Source organism: Saimiri boliviensis, chromosome 13 (genome assembly GCF_048565385.1).
Source record: "Saimiri boliviensis isolate mSaiBol1 chromosome 13, mSaiBol1.pri, whole genome shotgun sequence".
In the NCBI taxonomy this organism is placed as follows: Eukaryota; Metazoa; Chordata; class Mammalia; order Primates; family Cebidae; genus Saimiri; species Saimiri boliviensis.
Window position 1 is genome coordinate 87,599,915 of NC_133461.1, and position 16,741 is coordinate 87,616,655.

General features: G+C 45.8%; 1 protein-coding gene across 1 annotated transcript; it reads right to left on the reverse strand.

The window, feature by feature from the left end:
- Nucleotides 1–13,961: 13,961 nt before the first annotated feature.
- CLDN23 (claudin 23) lies at nucleotides 13,962–16,140 on the reverse strand. The gene has a single exon (XM_003935547.4). It carries the CDS (start codon nucleotides 15,687–15,689, stop codon nucleotides 14,814–14,816), a length of 876 nt encoding a protein of 291 aa, XP_003935596.1. The 5' UTR covers nucleotides 15,690–16,140; the 3' UTR covers nucleotides 13,962–14,813.
- Nucleotides 16,141–16,741: the final 601 nt, after the last annotated feature.

Genomic DNA, 16,741 nt, shown 5'->3' on the forward strand with positions numbered 1-16,741 from the left:
ATGTATATTCTTTGTAGTTTTTGTGAAAAAGGATCTTGAAGAAAACAGAAACTGACTTCAGATTAGTGCTGTTAGGTGATATACCCACTGCACACCCTAGGTTCCCCTTATATCCCTGCTGATGCATCTACTCATTGTATCGTGATATGGTTTGTGTGGCTTGCATAGTTGCCGGGGCATGTTGGAATAAATGAAGGAATGAATAAAAGTATCTTTACCAGGAAGAAGAGCCCACTGAAGCTATTGTGGTAATTTAGTATGGCTACTTGCTAATTTTTATTCCCAAGTATTTAGTAGTTTCATGTGGCTAGTTGCTGTAGATTTTTTGGGAGTTGGACATTGATACCAACAGGAAAATACACTATGAAAGTAACACATTTTAACCTTCTTCAAGGGAGGTTGTCCAAGTTGCCTGGCAATGGGGTTGATTTTTCCCGTGTCCTTGAATAAATCAGGGATGTCACACTCTAAAGAGCTGTCACACTCTAATAAAGACTTTGGACTGCAAGATTTGGGTTTAAATCTATGATCCATCATTTACTAGTTGTATTTTTTTTTGGACAAGCTATTTGATTTCCCTGAAACTCAGTTTGTTTCCTTGTCTGAATGCCCTTAATGACACTTTTGACTCATACCAAAAGGTCTCTTAAATAGTGTCTACATTGCATATTACATAAGGAACCAGAATGAATATTCGGCCTCCATGAATAGGGCAAGTATCCCCAGATAGGAGCTACAGGGACACATCTTCCATATCAGGGAGAGCGGTGAGGCAATTAATTCACACCAGGAGTATCTTCCCTTGCCAGGCCCTGAGATGACCCCTGAGTATGGAGTCCCAGAATCATGCCATCTTTCCACTCAACACTGCTATCATCATTTACTAGTTGTAGTTATCATTTACTAGTTGTATTTACCAGTTGTATTTTTTGGTCAAGTTATCTCTCATTTACTGGTTGTATTTTTTGGACAAGTGATTTGATTTCTTTGAAACTCTGTTTCTTGTCTGTAAATAAAGGTGATGAGTCATTGTCACATAGTATTGTTGAGAATAATAAATGAGATAATGCATGGCATGCAAGATGCCGGGCACGTAAAAAGTATGGAATAAACATGGGTGTTTATGGTGGTGATCACTGTGATTTCCAGGTGGAAATCGTATCGTAGCATCCAGTTCTGGCTTGGGGAGGGAGCATCTCAGGCCCTTGCTAACTCAGGAGGAAAAGCAGGGTTGACTAAGTTGAAGCGATGAATTTCCAGGCTGGAAAGATGCATGATCCGGGGACTCTACACTCAGTGGTCATCTCAGGGCCCAGCAAGGGAAGATATTCCCGGTGCAAATTAATTGCCTCATCACTCTCCCTGATATGTAGAAGACACGTCCCCATAGCTTCCTGTCTGGGGATACTTGCCCTATTCATGGAGGCTGGATACTCACGTTGGTTCCCTGTGCACTATGCAACGTAAACACGATTTAAGGGACCTTTTGGTATGAGTCAAAAGTGGCATTTAGGACAAAGTGTGGTGCCCAGAGTGAGCCTGTAGGTGGCAGCAAAAACTCAGACTTGGAAAGCCAGCCCACAAAGCTCCAGGTGTACCCAAGAGGGTTCTGTTTTTACTGGTTTATAGAAAACACCTGGAAGCTGTAATTGTAGTGGATTTCACACACCATTCGCAGCTGTAGTAGTCTTTTCTCCACCGTGAGTGCAGATATCTCAGATCATTACAGCAAACTTCAAAAAATCACATATGCACGTTTCTATATGTTTTTGTTTGTTTGTTTGTTTGCTTTTTAAAATCAGGATTGTCTTATCAGCAATAGGAAATTATTAGGCTGTTAAGAGACAGCCCACAGACTGTGACCTATGAAGCCATTACGAATGCCATTTATGCTGCAACAAAGGGGTAGACTGGGTTGCTAAGGAAACACTGCACACACTCCTCAGGGTAGAAAGAAAACAGGGAGGCATTGAATGATTTCTCATCACTTTCAAATCCATGTGGCTCTCTTACAGCTGACATCAAAGTCACTGCTTTTGAATTCCATTTTATTTAATATTATTTGGTTTGCCTTTGCTTGATTTATCTCTACCTACCCCTTGAGTTTCAAATTTTCTGTGAAAATGTTTTAAGCGTGTATCTTGTAGGAAGCATATAGTTTGATATCACGGTTTAATCCATTTGGAGAGTCCCTATCATCTAATATTGGTGTTCAATACATTCACATTTCTTGCAGTATCTGATGGATTTGATTTCACATCTTCTTCATCCTTTATATTTTACTACTTATTATATCTATTGTTGTTCATGCTTTTCTTTTTTAAAATTTCTTCCAGATTAATCAGCACATTAATTTAAAAAATTGTGTCCTCCTTTCTAAAATATGAAACAATACAAATTTTACTACATATCTTCTATATTTTAACCCACACAGTCCAAAGTCTCTGTGACTATGTGACTATACTGAAATAGTCACTCTGACTCTAAAGATTCAACATCATTCCCACTCCCCCCACCACCAATGGAGACACTGAGAAGACATTCACTTTCTAACGTACTCTCTCATTCCTAACCTCTATATTTTATTAATGAAGTTAAGAATTGAGTTATGGATAATTTTTATAACTTCTCATTTTTTATTTTTATTTTTTGAGATGGAGTCTCACTCTGTTGCCCAGTTTGGAGTGTAGTGGCACCATCTCGGCCCACTGCAGCTTCCACCTCCCAGGTTCCAGTAATTCTCTTGCCTCAGCCTCCTGAGTAGCTGGGATTGCAGGTGTGTGCCACCATACCTGGCTAGTTTTTATATCTTTAGTAGAGATGGGGTTTCACCATGTTGTCCAGATTGGTCCTGAACTCCTAATCTCAGATTCCAGCTGCTTCAGGCTGCCCAAATTCCATTCCTGTGTATCTCTGTCTCCTTAATTACATGAGACCACTGTGTTCCACCTCTATTCCCGGGTTTGGTAAATGCCTCTAGGTAGAAACTCATCGTGATTTTAAGTCTCACTTTGTTTTCTTTCTTTGAGAAATTAGTCTCCTGTGCTGCCTTTAGCAGATTCCTGAAAACAATTTTTTTTCATGAAAATTGACCAGTTTTCTAGGTGTTTGTTTAGAGGGAGAGGGTTGGTTCCCTGCCAGTTCCTCTGTCATACCCGTAACCTTATGCCTTTTATAACAACAGCTCTTTTTTTTTTTTTTTTTTTTTTTTTTTTTTGAGATGGGGTTTCATCATCTTGGCCAGGCTGGTCTTGAACTCCTGACCTCATGATCCACCTGCCTCGGCCTCCCAAAGTGCTAAGATTACAGACATGAGCCACCATGCCCACCCAACAATAGCTCTTAATTCATCTTTTTTTTTAAGTTCTGGGATACATGTGCAGAACGTGCAGGTTTGTAACATAGGTATACATGTGCTACCGTGGTTTGCTGCACCTGTCAACCCCTCATCTAGGTTGCATCAAGTATTTGTCCAAATGCTCTCCTTCCCCTTGCCCCCCACTCCCAAAGAGGCCCCGATGTGTGATGCTCCCCTCCCTGTGTCGATGTAATCTCATTGTTCAACTCCCACCTATGAGTGAGAACATCTTAATTCATCTTTTAAACATTTTGAACTTCTTTTCATAACTACTTTCAGATTACAGGCAATTACTCTTGATAACATCAAATGAAACATAGGTATTTCTTGTACTGACATTTCAAGTTTTAATTTGCTTCAGAGAACACTTTTGAAACCCAAGCACTTAACCACCTTTGTGCTATGATAAGGTTCAAAAGAACACAGCTTATGATACAGTAGGAAAGTCACATACAAGGGTAGTTTCTTAGCTTGTATTTCTCCAGAAGCAGATCCTGAGTGCAAGTGGTTGGTTTGGGAGGTGATCTCAGAAATGCTTGAGAGTAGGTGGGGCATTAGGGGAAAAAAGCAGCCCATATACAGCCCCCTTGCTACAGTGGCCAACCGGAGATTAATACTGCTGGAAAACTGAGAATCAGTATAGAATGAATGTGCAGAATTACTGGGAATCAGTGTAGAATAACTAAGAGTTATTCTACTTCAGGGGTGAGGAAACTGGAGTATTTATCTCCCAGTTTCTGTCAGTCATTAGTTGAAGGCTGCTCCTAGGGAGTATTAATTCCCTGTGCTTCCATCTCGTGCATGAGGGATGGTAGCAGCTGCAGTAGGGAGGGGCGGCTGGGGCTGCCCACTCTGTGGTGCCCGTGTGAGCCCTATCCCTTCTGAGTTGGGGCAAGAGCTTTCCGAGTGCCACTACAGCCACCTGTTGGGGAGACAGCTTTCTGGGTGCCACTGCAGCCACCCAAACCTCGGCTGCAGACCCAGGCCTCCTGCTCTATGGAGGAAGCAGGGGCCCCGCCCTCCTGGGTGGGGCTACAGCTGCCCAAAGTGCAGCTGTGGAGTCTCCCTGTGTTCTTGGTGGAGGGAGCAGGCAGGATCTGCCCTCCTGGGTGCCCTTCTCCTTCCACTCCCCCTCCTCCTGAAGAGATTGTTCCTGGGTCATCTCTAAAGCAGGGTTCTGTATCATCAGATGTAGATGAGTGCTCTCTGGCATGTGGTCCTAGTAACCAACTATGTCATAATACCCCAGGCTGTTACTCCTGCAACTGTATTCAAGGCCACTAGCTCCACAGTGGCACCAACTGTCCAGTTATAGGTAAGTTTCAATAGCTGAGGCCAAGCCTCGTTCCTGCTCCATTCTTAGTTGTAATAAATAAAAGAGATATAGATGATTCAATTGAAAGTCTAATATAGAAACAGCTTTATTCTTTCCATAAGGAAGCTGCTATTATAACATTTCTTGCACTGAGTGTCAGTTGCTATTAAATGTATTTAAAACAACTTAGTTATTCTATAAACTATAGAATTTCAGGTCTCTTTTCCCATAGGAATTGTTAAACTTCTTTACAAACTGACCTTATAAAAAAGGAGCTGAAACATTTCAATAAAAATTGTTTATACATTTCATGGTATATTGTTTTAACTTCCTTCCTGGTTTGTGGTAAATTAAATTGCTTATTAAAATAACTTTCTTAATTGAACAAAGTCATCTTGTTTTCTTAGAGGGTTTAAAAAACTGACTATTCATAGGTGCAGTCAGGTTTCAGTTCAATCTCCAGAAATTTTAGGTTGTGGCTTAGCCATGGAAGCTTCCTAATCCCAAAGCTAACCCTGGGAATCCCAGGGTTCCATACCAGTCAGAAGTGCTGGATTTGAATCTTGGCTTTGACACTAATTTTGAGCTACTTAGTTGAACCTACTCCCCCATTTTACAAAAGGTAATAATCTCTAAGCCTTTTGGGATAAAGATCAAATTTCTGCAGCATAGCAAAATGTTCAAACATTAGTTTCCTACTTAGGTATACTTCACTGCTAAGCTAGTCCTTTTGCTTAAAATTTATAAAAAGTGTTTTTTTGTGCTCTCATTTGCTTCCAAAATTCACGGAACTGAATGTAGAAGCTGAAAGAAGTAATGTGTCAAAGGCTTATTTAAAATAAATTATGTGTATTCTGTAGTTTGCAACATAGAGTATAGGTGTGGACCATGATTTCTCTCAATTGGTCTTGCTTGCTGGGGGAACATGCAGATGCCTGGACTAGTGACACCTCTGCTTGTCTTCCCAGATTACTGCTTTATCCACATCCACATAGGGAATCAAGGGCATTCAATCTCTGATGGGAGACAGGGTAACAAAGCTGGAGTATGATCTAAAATCCAATAGTAACAACCTCCAATAGTAACAACCTTGTGCAAATCACTTAATCCTTTTTCCTAAGTGATAAAAACAGGATTAACAAAACCTACATCAGACCAATTGAATGAAAATGCTTGTATACCGCTTAGCACAGTACCTGAGTTTGATAACATGAGTCCAAATTATAATAAATCTAAGTGGTCTTGGAAGATTTTTCTTGCTAGATCTTTTCTAGACTATATTCATTTTCTTGCAGGATAAATTTGTGTGAATTGCTAAGCATAATTAGAAGTCCTAGACTTATTCTATGGATATAAAATAAATTGTGCTTTGCAATCAAGTATTAAAAATTCCAAATAAAGATCAATTTGATCTGAAGAACAAAGACTGGGGTTCCACCTTCCCTGAGGAGGCTAGGCTCTGTCTCTGTGGCTGGTGAACAGAGCAAGCATCATTAAGTTGCCCCAGAGGCTCAGCTGTATCCCAGAGAAACCATGTCAGCCCCACAGAACTCTCAATCCGTCATGCATAGAATGAATCTTACTATCTTCTCCTAAGAGCAAAGCTCACTTATAATTTTGCTCTTGGCAAGTCTCTCCCTATGCACAAAATGTATAAAATGACATGAAAGAATCAGGCTCAAAAGCATGTACAAATGATGTACTACAAGATAACCACTTTCTCTGGACAGGTTTAAGTTAGTGCCTTGGCCTCCTTTGGACCTTAAGCCTTCCACCAGCAGCCTTTCAGGGCTTGTGTCCCAGCTAGCTCAGCTGACTTCCCCAGGCTCTGTGAGAAATGTTACCCTCACCCCCACTCTTCTACTCTGCAGTTCTCACTTCCTACTTGGATCCAAGAAACACCTGCCAATTCCTCTTCTTGGGAGCATTGCTGACTATATGCAGCCACATCTCCTATATGTCAGATATGTACTCCCCATTCCCTTGCTCCTTCCCTGGCTTATTTATACATTACCCTTTTCCCATCTTTGGTCTCCTATGAATGTATGCCTAAGTAATATCCTACCAGAATTTAATATATCCTGTTATGCTTTCTCCATTCAAGAATTTACAAAACACATCCAAATGTCCCTTTCATCAGAAATACTTGATCTTATAGACAGATACTTAAGATTTTATATGTAACAATTCCTAGCTATCCCTGTTTCCTAAATAGGTTTTTATATATCAATTTTGTAACTGTATCTATTTGTAGAAATGTCTTGCTACCAACTCTGAGAGTCTTCTGCTGTGATCATCTCTACATTACCTGTTAATTTCTTACTTAATTTCTCTACACCAAATAGATGGAGCAGTGAGCCTGTGGCAGATGTAAAATCTGAATTTCCTTCCAGAAACTCAACTTCTGTAACATAGTTATATGTCTGGATTTTCTTCTGGACAAACAAGGCACTTTAGAAAAGTTCATTGGTTCCCATATTAAGCTTAAAGAGCTCTACCCAACACTTGAGTTTTTCTGTCTATCTCTAGCAATTAAGAGTTAGATTAAGCACTTTACTTTCATTTTTTTTTAGGAATGGGTGAGGGTCATGGATGGTGAGAGGGAAGTGCTAAGTTTCTACTGTTTTAACTCCTGAGGATTACCTACAGAATTCAAACCAAGAACTAGAATATAGTTGTTGGGTTCAGACTAATAATTAGCTTTTTTCTGTTTGTTTTTGTTATGTTTTGTTTTTGAGATAGGGTTTCACTTGGTCCAGCTCAGGCTGGAGTGCAGTGGTGCAATCATGGCTATCTGCAGCTTTGACCTCCTGGGCTCTGGTGATCCTCCCTTCAGCCTCCTGAGTAGTTGAAACTACAGGTGTGAACCACCACACTCAGCTAATTTAAAGGATATGAACAGACACTTCTCAAAAAAAGACATACATGCAGTCAACAAACATGAAAAATAGCTCAACATCACTGATCATTAGAGAAATGCAAATCAAAACCACAGTGAGATACCATCTCATGCCAGTCAGAATGATGATTATTAAAAAGTCAAGAAACAAGGCTGGGTGCCTTGGGAGGCTAAGGTGGGTGAGGTCAAGAGTTCAAGACCAGCCTGACCAACATGGTGAAATTCCGTCTTTACTGAAAACACAAAAATTAGCCAGGCATTTTGGCAGGTGTAATCCAGCTGTCAGGAGGCTGAGGCAGGAGCATCACTTGAACCTGGGAGACAGAGATTGCAGTGAGCTGAGATGGCACCACTGTACTCCAGCCTGGGCAACAGAGCATGACTCCACCTCAAAAAAAAAAAAAAAAAAAAAAGTCAAGAAACAACAGATGCTGGTGAAGTTGCAGAGAAATAGGAACACTTTCACACTGTTGGTGGAAATGTAAATTATTTCAACCATTGTGGAAGATAGTAAGGTGATTCCTTAAAGATTTAGAACCAGAAATACCATTTGACCCAGCAATCCCATTACTGAGTATACACCCAAAGGAATATAAATCATTCTATTTTAAAGATACATGCATATGTATGTTTATTCCAGCACTATCTGCAATAGCAAAGACATGGAATCAACCTGAATGCCATCAATGATAGACTAGATAAAGAAAATGTGGTACATATACACCATGGACTACTATGCAGCTATAAAAAGGAATGAGTTCATGTCCTTTGCAGGGACATAGATGAAGTGGAAGCCATTATTTTCAGCAAACTAACACAGGACAGAAAACCAAAGACCACATGTTCTCACTCATAAGCGGGAGCTGAACAATGAGAACACATGGACACGGAGGGGAACAACACTCCCTGGAGCGTGTTGGGGGAGGGTTAAGGTGGGGGGAGAGCATTAGGGAAAAGAACTAATGCATGTTGGGCTTAATATCTAGGTGACGGGTTGGTCTATGCAGCAAACCACCATGACACACGTTTACTTATGTAACAAACCTGCACATCCTGCACATGTACTGTGGAATGAATATGTATATATATTTTAAGTGTTACAGATCAGTCACCTTCCCCAGGCTCCACTGTTCAAATTTTACTTCTCTCCTCTCAGCCTCCTCTAATTCTTAACTGTCGCCCCCAGAATAAAGTTAGAGAGTTCCTTTGAAAACATCTGATTCACTCTTCCCAGTTTTATGGATGAGGAAACGAAAGCTCAGCAAGGGCAAAGCTTATACTCTTGGGAGACACATATCATTGAAGTTCTAGAAAAACTGTAGTGATCTTGTCTAGCCTCCCTCAGCCCTGTGGTGAGAGGGAGCTCTTTGGGAGCCACTGTGAATAGTAAACATGGTGGGGGGGCACGGGGGGGGGGCGGGCGGTGGTGGGGGGCGATGGGGAGTGTCATCAGCCTCAGGCTACATGTCACTTTCTCTCTGCCTGAGAAAAGCAACTCCTGCCCTCCCAGGTTCTCAACCTACTGGTCACTTTGGCTTACAAGAGGGGCTGCCGGCTCACCTTGTCAGAGCCTCTGTATAACTCAGGCCACCAGTAGGACAAGAGTTAAATGGCTTCACACTTCAATCAAGTCTTAAGCAGTTCTCTCCACACGCCACTGAAGAATCAAGTCCCATTGTCAGCACTGCTCCCCCTGCTAAGCTCTGTCTATATTTTCTTTGATTTGAACAAATGAAACCTCATTTTCACATGTTCATTCCTGCTTGATGGAGAACTAATCCCACATGAAATTGCTTATTTTTTGCTTATGGCTAATGCCTGTAATCCCAGCATTTTGGGAGGTTGAGGCATGTGGATCTCCTGAGCTCAGAAGTTCAAGATTAGCCTGGGCAACATGGTGAAACCCCATCTCTACAAAAAATGCAAAAAATTAGCTAGGCGTGATGGCACATGCCTGTGGTCCCAGCTACTTGGGAGGCTCAGGTGGGAGAATCGCTTGAACATGGGAGATTAGGACCGCAGTGAGCCAAGAACATGCCGCTGCACTGCAGCCTGGGTGACAGAGGGAGACCTTGTCTCAAAAAAAAAAAAAAAGAAAGTGCTTATTTTTGATTCTGGAAATGTTACCCCAAAAATTCAGGGTTTGATGGCCTGGTGAATAACAAACCATGCTCCTTTAGAACACAGGTGTGATCTACAGGAGTTTTATTACTTGCACAAGTAAGAAGGGCACTGGGATTATTCTCCAAAGCCATGTCTCCCTGAGGGAAAGTGACAGAAAGGTGTTAAGGGGTGATGGAGAGGGGAAGGGGTGCATCACATGCAGGGGAGGGTCCCAGTGGCACCAATTCAGTGTGTCCTCATGCCAGCATATAGGTCACCTGTGATGCTCATGAAGCTGCTGCCCCCTTGGGTGGTGACTATAGCATGGCGATGAGGAAAATTCACCTAGTTCATCTATAAGTTGCTGGGGTCTGTCAGGAGCTGCTTTTAACCAAGTGGGTGACCACGCAGGGTCTAGGAAAAAAACAGACTGCAGGGCAGGAGTCTGCAAAACAGGCTGATTGCTTAAGTCATTTAAATTCCTAGTATCCCCGGAGACCCTGCCTGCCTGCTTACAGAAATATTCTAGAAGACAGGTTGAATTTGTTCCAGCCGATATTCCCTCTGAAAGAGGCCGTTAGCCTGACAAAGAGTAGATGACAAGGTTGACTCAGGCTTACCCCGTTGTACCACCAGCTGCTTCTTGGCCTTACCACTCAATTCTAGAATGAAGGAGAAGCAAAACTAGCTGGTACCGAGACCGCAACACTCACCTGCTTTCATGATTTCTTTAGTGGAAACTTGAAGTTGTTCCTCTTGTTTAAAAAACTCCTCTCTTTCTTCTTTCAGTTCTCTGCCCAAGCGCCTCCTTCTTCCTGACTGCTTTTCCTAAAACACCACCTTTGGCCAGGTGTGGTAGTTTTTACCTCTAATTCCAACACTTGGAGAGGCAGAGGTGGGAAGACCACTTGAGCTCAGGAGTTTAAGACCAACCCAGGTGACAATAGTTATTAAAAAAAAAAAAAAAGCTGGGTGATGTGATGTACACCTGTGATCCCAACTACTTGGGAGGCTGAGCCTGGGGGATCCACTGAGGCTGGGAATTTGAGGCTGCAGTGAGCTGTGATCCTGTCACCGCACTTTGGCCTGGGTGACAGAGTGACCCTGTCTCCAAAAAACAAAACAAAGCAAAACAAAAACAAAACCCACCATTCTTTCTCCATCCCTGGTAGCGTTGGCATCTCTTGGGAGCTAGTTAGGAAATCATTTCAGGGCCTCACTCCAGACCTACTGAATTAGAATCTGCATTTGAAAGAGATTTCAAAGTGATACAGCCTACACACATTAAAGTCTGGCTTAATCTTTTTCATTTGTATTTGTACAGGATCACTGGAGAGTATTTAAGTTCCACACTGAAGGCAGCCTGGCAAAGTGCCAGATGCCCGAAAACATACTGGGTGAACAGCCTATGCAGTGGAGGGGAGGATGTTTGCCAAAGCACCTTGACAGCACCTTCCGCAGCCTCCACAGTAGATAACCCGGTGTGTGCTCAGAGCCTCACCCCTCCTTCGTGAGGGCGTGTGTCTAGATGAGAGCCAGATTGGCAAATGGGTAGCAGTTTCTGTCCTACTTTCACAGATCTCACCGTTCTCTTGGCATCACTTGAGTAATCGTGAAAAGACTTCATCCATTAAATGGAAACACATAATTCCTATGGGGATTGGGAGGATTAAAAATGAGTCTGGTGGTGACAGAGGTCAGAAGGGCTTGATTCAAGACAGCAGTGCTTTGAGTGTGTTCTCTGGTGCGGCTGCAGTGCTGATCAGTGGTAAGTTTAGGGCAAGTTTAGGATACGTTCTTACACACAGATAATAACCCTCAGGCCAAATGTGGATCCCAGACTGATACAGGAGTCTCTTTCCATGTAGTCCTGAACTTTTTTTTTTTTTTTTTTTTTTTTTTTTTTTTTGAGACGGAGTTTCGCTCTTGTTACCCAGGCTGGAGTGCAATGGCGGGATCTCGGCTCACCGCAACCTCCGCCTCCTGGGTTCAGGCAATTTTCCTGCCTCAGCCTCCTGAGTAGCTGGGATTACAGGCACGTGCCGCCATGCCCAGCTAATTTTTTTGTATTTTTAGTAGAGACAGGGTTTCACCATGTTGACCAGGATGGTCTCGATCTCTTGACCTCGTGATCCACCCGCCTCGGCCTCCCAAAGTGCTGGGATTACAGGCTTGAGCCACTGAGCCCAGCCTTTCCTTTTTTTTTTTTTTTTTTTTTTTTTTAAGAGACAGAGTCTTGCTCTGTTGCCCGGGCTGGAATGCAGTGGTGTGCTTAGAGTTCACTACTGCCTTGAACTCCTGGGCTCAAGCGATCCTGCTGCCTCAGCTTCCTAAGTAGCTAGGACTACAGGCATGTTGCCACCATGCCTTATTAATTTTTAAAATTCTTTTTGTAGACATGGGGTCTGGCTATGTGGCCCAGGCTGGCCTTGAACTCCTGGTGTTAAAGCATTCCTTCCACTTGGCCTCCAAAAGCACTGGGATTACAGGCTGTCTTGAACATTTTTATAGCAAAAAGAATTTTGCTTTTTTTTTTTTTTTGAGATAGAGTCTTGCTCTGTCATCCAGGCTGGAATGCAATAGCATGATCTCAGCTCACTGCAATCTCTGCCTCCTGAGTTCAAGTGATTCTCCTGCCTCAGCCTCCTGAGTAGCTAGGATTAACAGGTGCCCACCACCATGCCCACCTAATTTTTTGTATCTTTAATAGAGATGAGGTTTCACCATATTGGCCAGGCTGGCCTGGAACTTCTGACCTCGTGATCCACCCACCTTAGCCTCCCAGAGTGCTGGGATTCGGGAGGTAGAGGTTGCAGTGAGCCGAGATCGAGGCACTGTACTCCAGTCTGGGCAACAGAGCGAGACTCTGTCTCAAAAAGAAAAAGAAAAAAACAGTGCTGGGATTAAGCTGTGAGCCATCAGGCTTGGCCTAGAATTTGTATTTTTTTAAGGGGGAGTTTTGGCTTTATTTCTCTTGATAGGGGAAAAGTAGAGTTTTAACTCTCAGCAACTAAATCCTAATCTCAGGCAGGGAGTGTTTTGCATATAAGGCAGCGGAGAATTATTGCGGTGGGGAGAAAAGCAAAACACACAAAAACATCAGTTTTGTTTATTTTTACCAAAGCTTCCCTAGATTCAGCATTTGCTAGAAGCCCAGTGTCTGTATGGTGTCTGCTAGGTCCTGACTTCTCAGGTTTTTAATTGCTGCCTTCAGAGGTGAAAGAGCTCTGTTGCACTTTCTCCATTCTGGCTCTGTACCCTCAAGCAAGTCCCCAGGCTCATCTAGGTGGCAGGTACTCAAAGATCTGAAAATGAGCCACCAGTTGGGATTGAAATCCAAGTGAGACAGTCCCCGTGAAAGCCTTGCAACTCCAAGTGTGGTCCATGAACTGGCAGCATTGGCATCTCCTGGGAGCTAGTTAGGAAATCATTTCAGGGCCTCACTCCAGATCTGCTGAATGAGAATCAGCATTTGAAAGATTCCAAAGTGATACAGCCTACACCAGGCGTCCCCAAACTATGGCCTGCGGGCCGCATGCGGCCACCTGAGGCCATTTATCTGGCCCCCCACTGCACTTCAGGAAGGGGCACCTCTTTCATTGGTGGTCAGTGAGAGGAGCACAGTATGTGGCGGCCCTCCAACGGTCTGAGGGACAGTGAACTGGCCCCCTGTGTAAAAAGTTTGGGGATGCCTGGCCTACACATTAAAGTCGGGCTTCAGAAAGAAATAAGTGATTCCAGCACAAAATGGCAAGGGAAGTGAATCTCTCTCATCCCTTCCACTCTAGCAGGCAGTGTGTGCTATTAAGTCAGTCCCATCATAGCACTCCATTATTGGTGCTTGCTGAACGGGTAGGTTTGAAAGATGAGATTCAGTTCAGTTAAAGGCACCCTTAAATCAACCACTTGGAATTGAAGGCAGCCCTGCTGGAGACCCAGTCCCCTTCATGGAACACATGTATCTGCCTTCCTGTGATTCTAAGCTCCACTGCTACAAAGGAAAAGATTTCCAGTCTCACCTCAAGTGGAAACTGGTGCTTCTCGTTTTCTCAACAATAGGCTTGGCTTTGCAAAGAAAACAGCATGAACCTGAAAACAAAGCAATCAGGGACTTAAGTGGGGCCCGTTGGCTTTTTCTAGTAACCTTATGCTAAGAGGTGCAAAGATTTGAGTGCTGGATTTCAGACAAAAGCGCCTGTGCAGCCAGGAAATTGTTAGTAATGAATGCTTAAACTCCCAAAGGTTGTACTGAAGACAAAAGAGCTTTTGTGAATCTACTGAAACCGTTGTTTTAAAATTTTATTTATAAATAAAATATATATATATATATATATATATATGTGCTTTAATGTGATTAACAGCTCAATGTTTTACCAAATGTTAAACCTAGAGTCCTCTGCATCCTGGATGAGGCATCCAAAGGGTGGAATAGTACAGCATTAGGACCTTCGCTCTCCTTCTGCTTCTGGAACAGAAACTCTTGTGTGCCCTGAATGTTCACAGCAAAAACAAGTAAGAAAAAATACAAATCCCATGTATCCAATGAAGATAGGTAGCTATGAGTTAATCAGGTTATTTCATTCCATAAAATCCATTAAACTGCTGGTATTTGCATGGTTCTAAGTTTAAGAGGCTCATCCAAACATGGCCAGAAATATATTGGCCTCCTGAGAGTTTGCATGGTAAGGAGTTACACAGTAGGAAAAAGAAAAACCAACAAACAAACAAAAAACCAAAACCAATAATTATATTGATGCAAGATTCATCAGTATTTTAGAATATTGTAGTTTCAAGGTGTTAAACTGTTTCTGAGCATTGCTGACTTCAGCTCTAGTTATTGTCCCTGGTCCACGTGACGCAAATGCCACCCTTTTCATATATTCTTCAGCAAAAAAATACGAAAGGCCCGTCACTCCCTAAGAGGACTCTGCTCCCTCTAGAGAGGAAAACCAAACTCTTGAAGAAGAAAACCAAACCCAGCCTGAACTAATCGTCGAAGGGGTCCTGTTTGGTCCCAGGAAAGGAAGATTTCCGTCCACACCAGCGAGGGACAAGTGTCTGGGTTCCAAGTCGGAGCCAGGCGGGCCTGTGCGGGGTTGAGTCCTTTGCCACCCGCGACCCCCAGGCTGTCCAGGCGTCTAGAGGTCGGAGTCGCAGGGCAGAGAGCTGCGGTAGGGCTGGGTGCTGCACGAGGAGGTGCCCTGGGACGGGGCCGCCTTCGCCCCCTCCCCGTCGAGGACGTCGACAGGGTTGGTGTAGGCCTTGGGCGGCGGCCGCGGCATGGGGAAGCCGACTTTGGGCTTGCGGGGCTGGGCAGGCGGCGGCCGGTGCTGGCCGTCGCGGTAGTACTTGATGGCGGGCGCCAGCTCGGGCTCGGGCCACTCCACTTGGATGGTGCTGACGCTGCTGCGGCGAGGCCCGGCGGAAGGCGCCTTGCGACAGCGGCGACACCGCTCCTCGCACCAGGGCGCGAAGCTGAGCGCCAGCGAGAAGCCGCCCAGCAGCAGGAGGCAGCTGCCCAGGTAGCCCAGCACCAGGCTGTAGCTGACCTGCACCGTGACCGGGCTGGCCGGGGCGGGCAGGACCTCGCGGTCCCCCAGGAAGTGGTTGTACCAGGACACCGGGATGAGGCTGAGGAGGCCGGCGACGAAGAGCACGAGGCCCGAGACCCCGGCCAGCGCGAAGTGGGGCTCGTCCTGCCAGCAGCGCACGCCCAGTGACGCCAGCAGCAGCCCCAGGGCCGTGGTGGCCAGCGAGGTGACCATGAGTGCCCGCGCCACCAGCACGGGCTCGGCCGCAAAGTAGCCCCACTCGTCCGGTTGTCCGCACTCGCGCTCGCGGCTGCTCTGCTCCCGACACATGTCCCACAGGCCCTGGTACAGCACCACGTCCACCGGCTGGTTCAGGAAGCCCTTCACCAGCCGCCAGCCGGGCGCCAGCGTGCCGGTCAGGTTGAGCAGCAGTCCGCAGGGCGCGAGCACCATGCCCAGCGTCATCACCACCGGCGTCCGCATCCCGGCCCGCCGCGCCGACGGCGCACCTGCCGCCTGCCTTCTCCGCTGTCGCCTTCTCCCGGCCCTGCCCCGGGGCTCCGGGGACCCGAAATCAGCGCGGGCGCCCTGGGCTCCGGGTCGAGCTCCTGCCCTCTGATGGCTCCAGGGACGCTCTTTGTCTCCTGCGCGGAGACCGTCCCCACTCAGGCTAGTTCTCTCTTCGCGTCCCGGCGGCTCCGCCCTCCTACTGGCCCTAATCGAAACCAGCCCGCGGGCGGGTCTGACCGAAACCGCGTGTCCAGGCGCGGGAGCCCAGGGGCGGCCGCCGGGGCCAAACCGGGCCCGGGAGGGAGGGACCCGAGGTGTGCGCAGGAAGCGGCGAGGCCACCTCCAGTGCGGCAGGCGAGATGGGGATCTGAGCGGCGGGGACACCCCACCTTGCACAGGGCGGCTGGGCCACGCCTGGCCTGGACTGCTCCGGGCCGGAGCAAAGGTCGCCCCGCCCCTGCCTCCTCGCGCCGCCCCACGGGGCCCCGCGGGCTGTGGGCGGGGAGGGAAAAGAGGCGGCGCTGCTCCGACCAGGTGGCTGCGCAGCTTCTCTGCTGCTCGGCGGTTCATGGAGTTTTTCTCCCGTCCCTGCCCGTCGACCTTAAGCGCGTAGTTTCGCCCTCCACTCCCAGCGGGTCCCCAGTGGCCCCCCAGGTTTGCTCTGCAACTTACGGCCACTCGCAGCGAAGTGAGCGGCCCCGAGCGCTCCCCGGGGCTGGAGGTGCGCTGGGTGAGTGTGTGGAAGCCCACCCAGTCCACGAGCGTGTACCAGGGCGTTGCACCTGATTAATTTCCTTAATAAAGTCTCCACCCTGTGGTTTAAATTCGACTCAAGAATCCATGCCAGTGTATTTCTGGGCTGAAGGGTTACACGAGGATTTCCCCTTCCTTTTTCAGCTTTGTGAAAGACTTTCCAGGGGACTAGAAAGAGGGGCGGGTGTTCCTGGGTGTCCTGCTTAGCACTCTTTGCAGGTTCATTTAATTTTACAGGGCTCTGTGGCCTTTTCTCCTCTGTAAGTTATTTT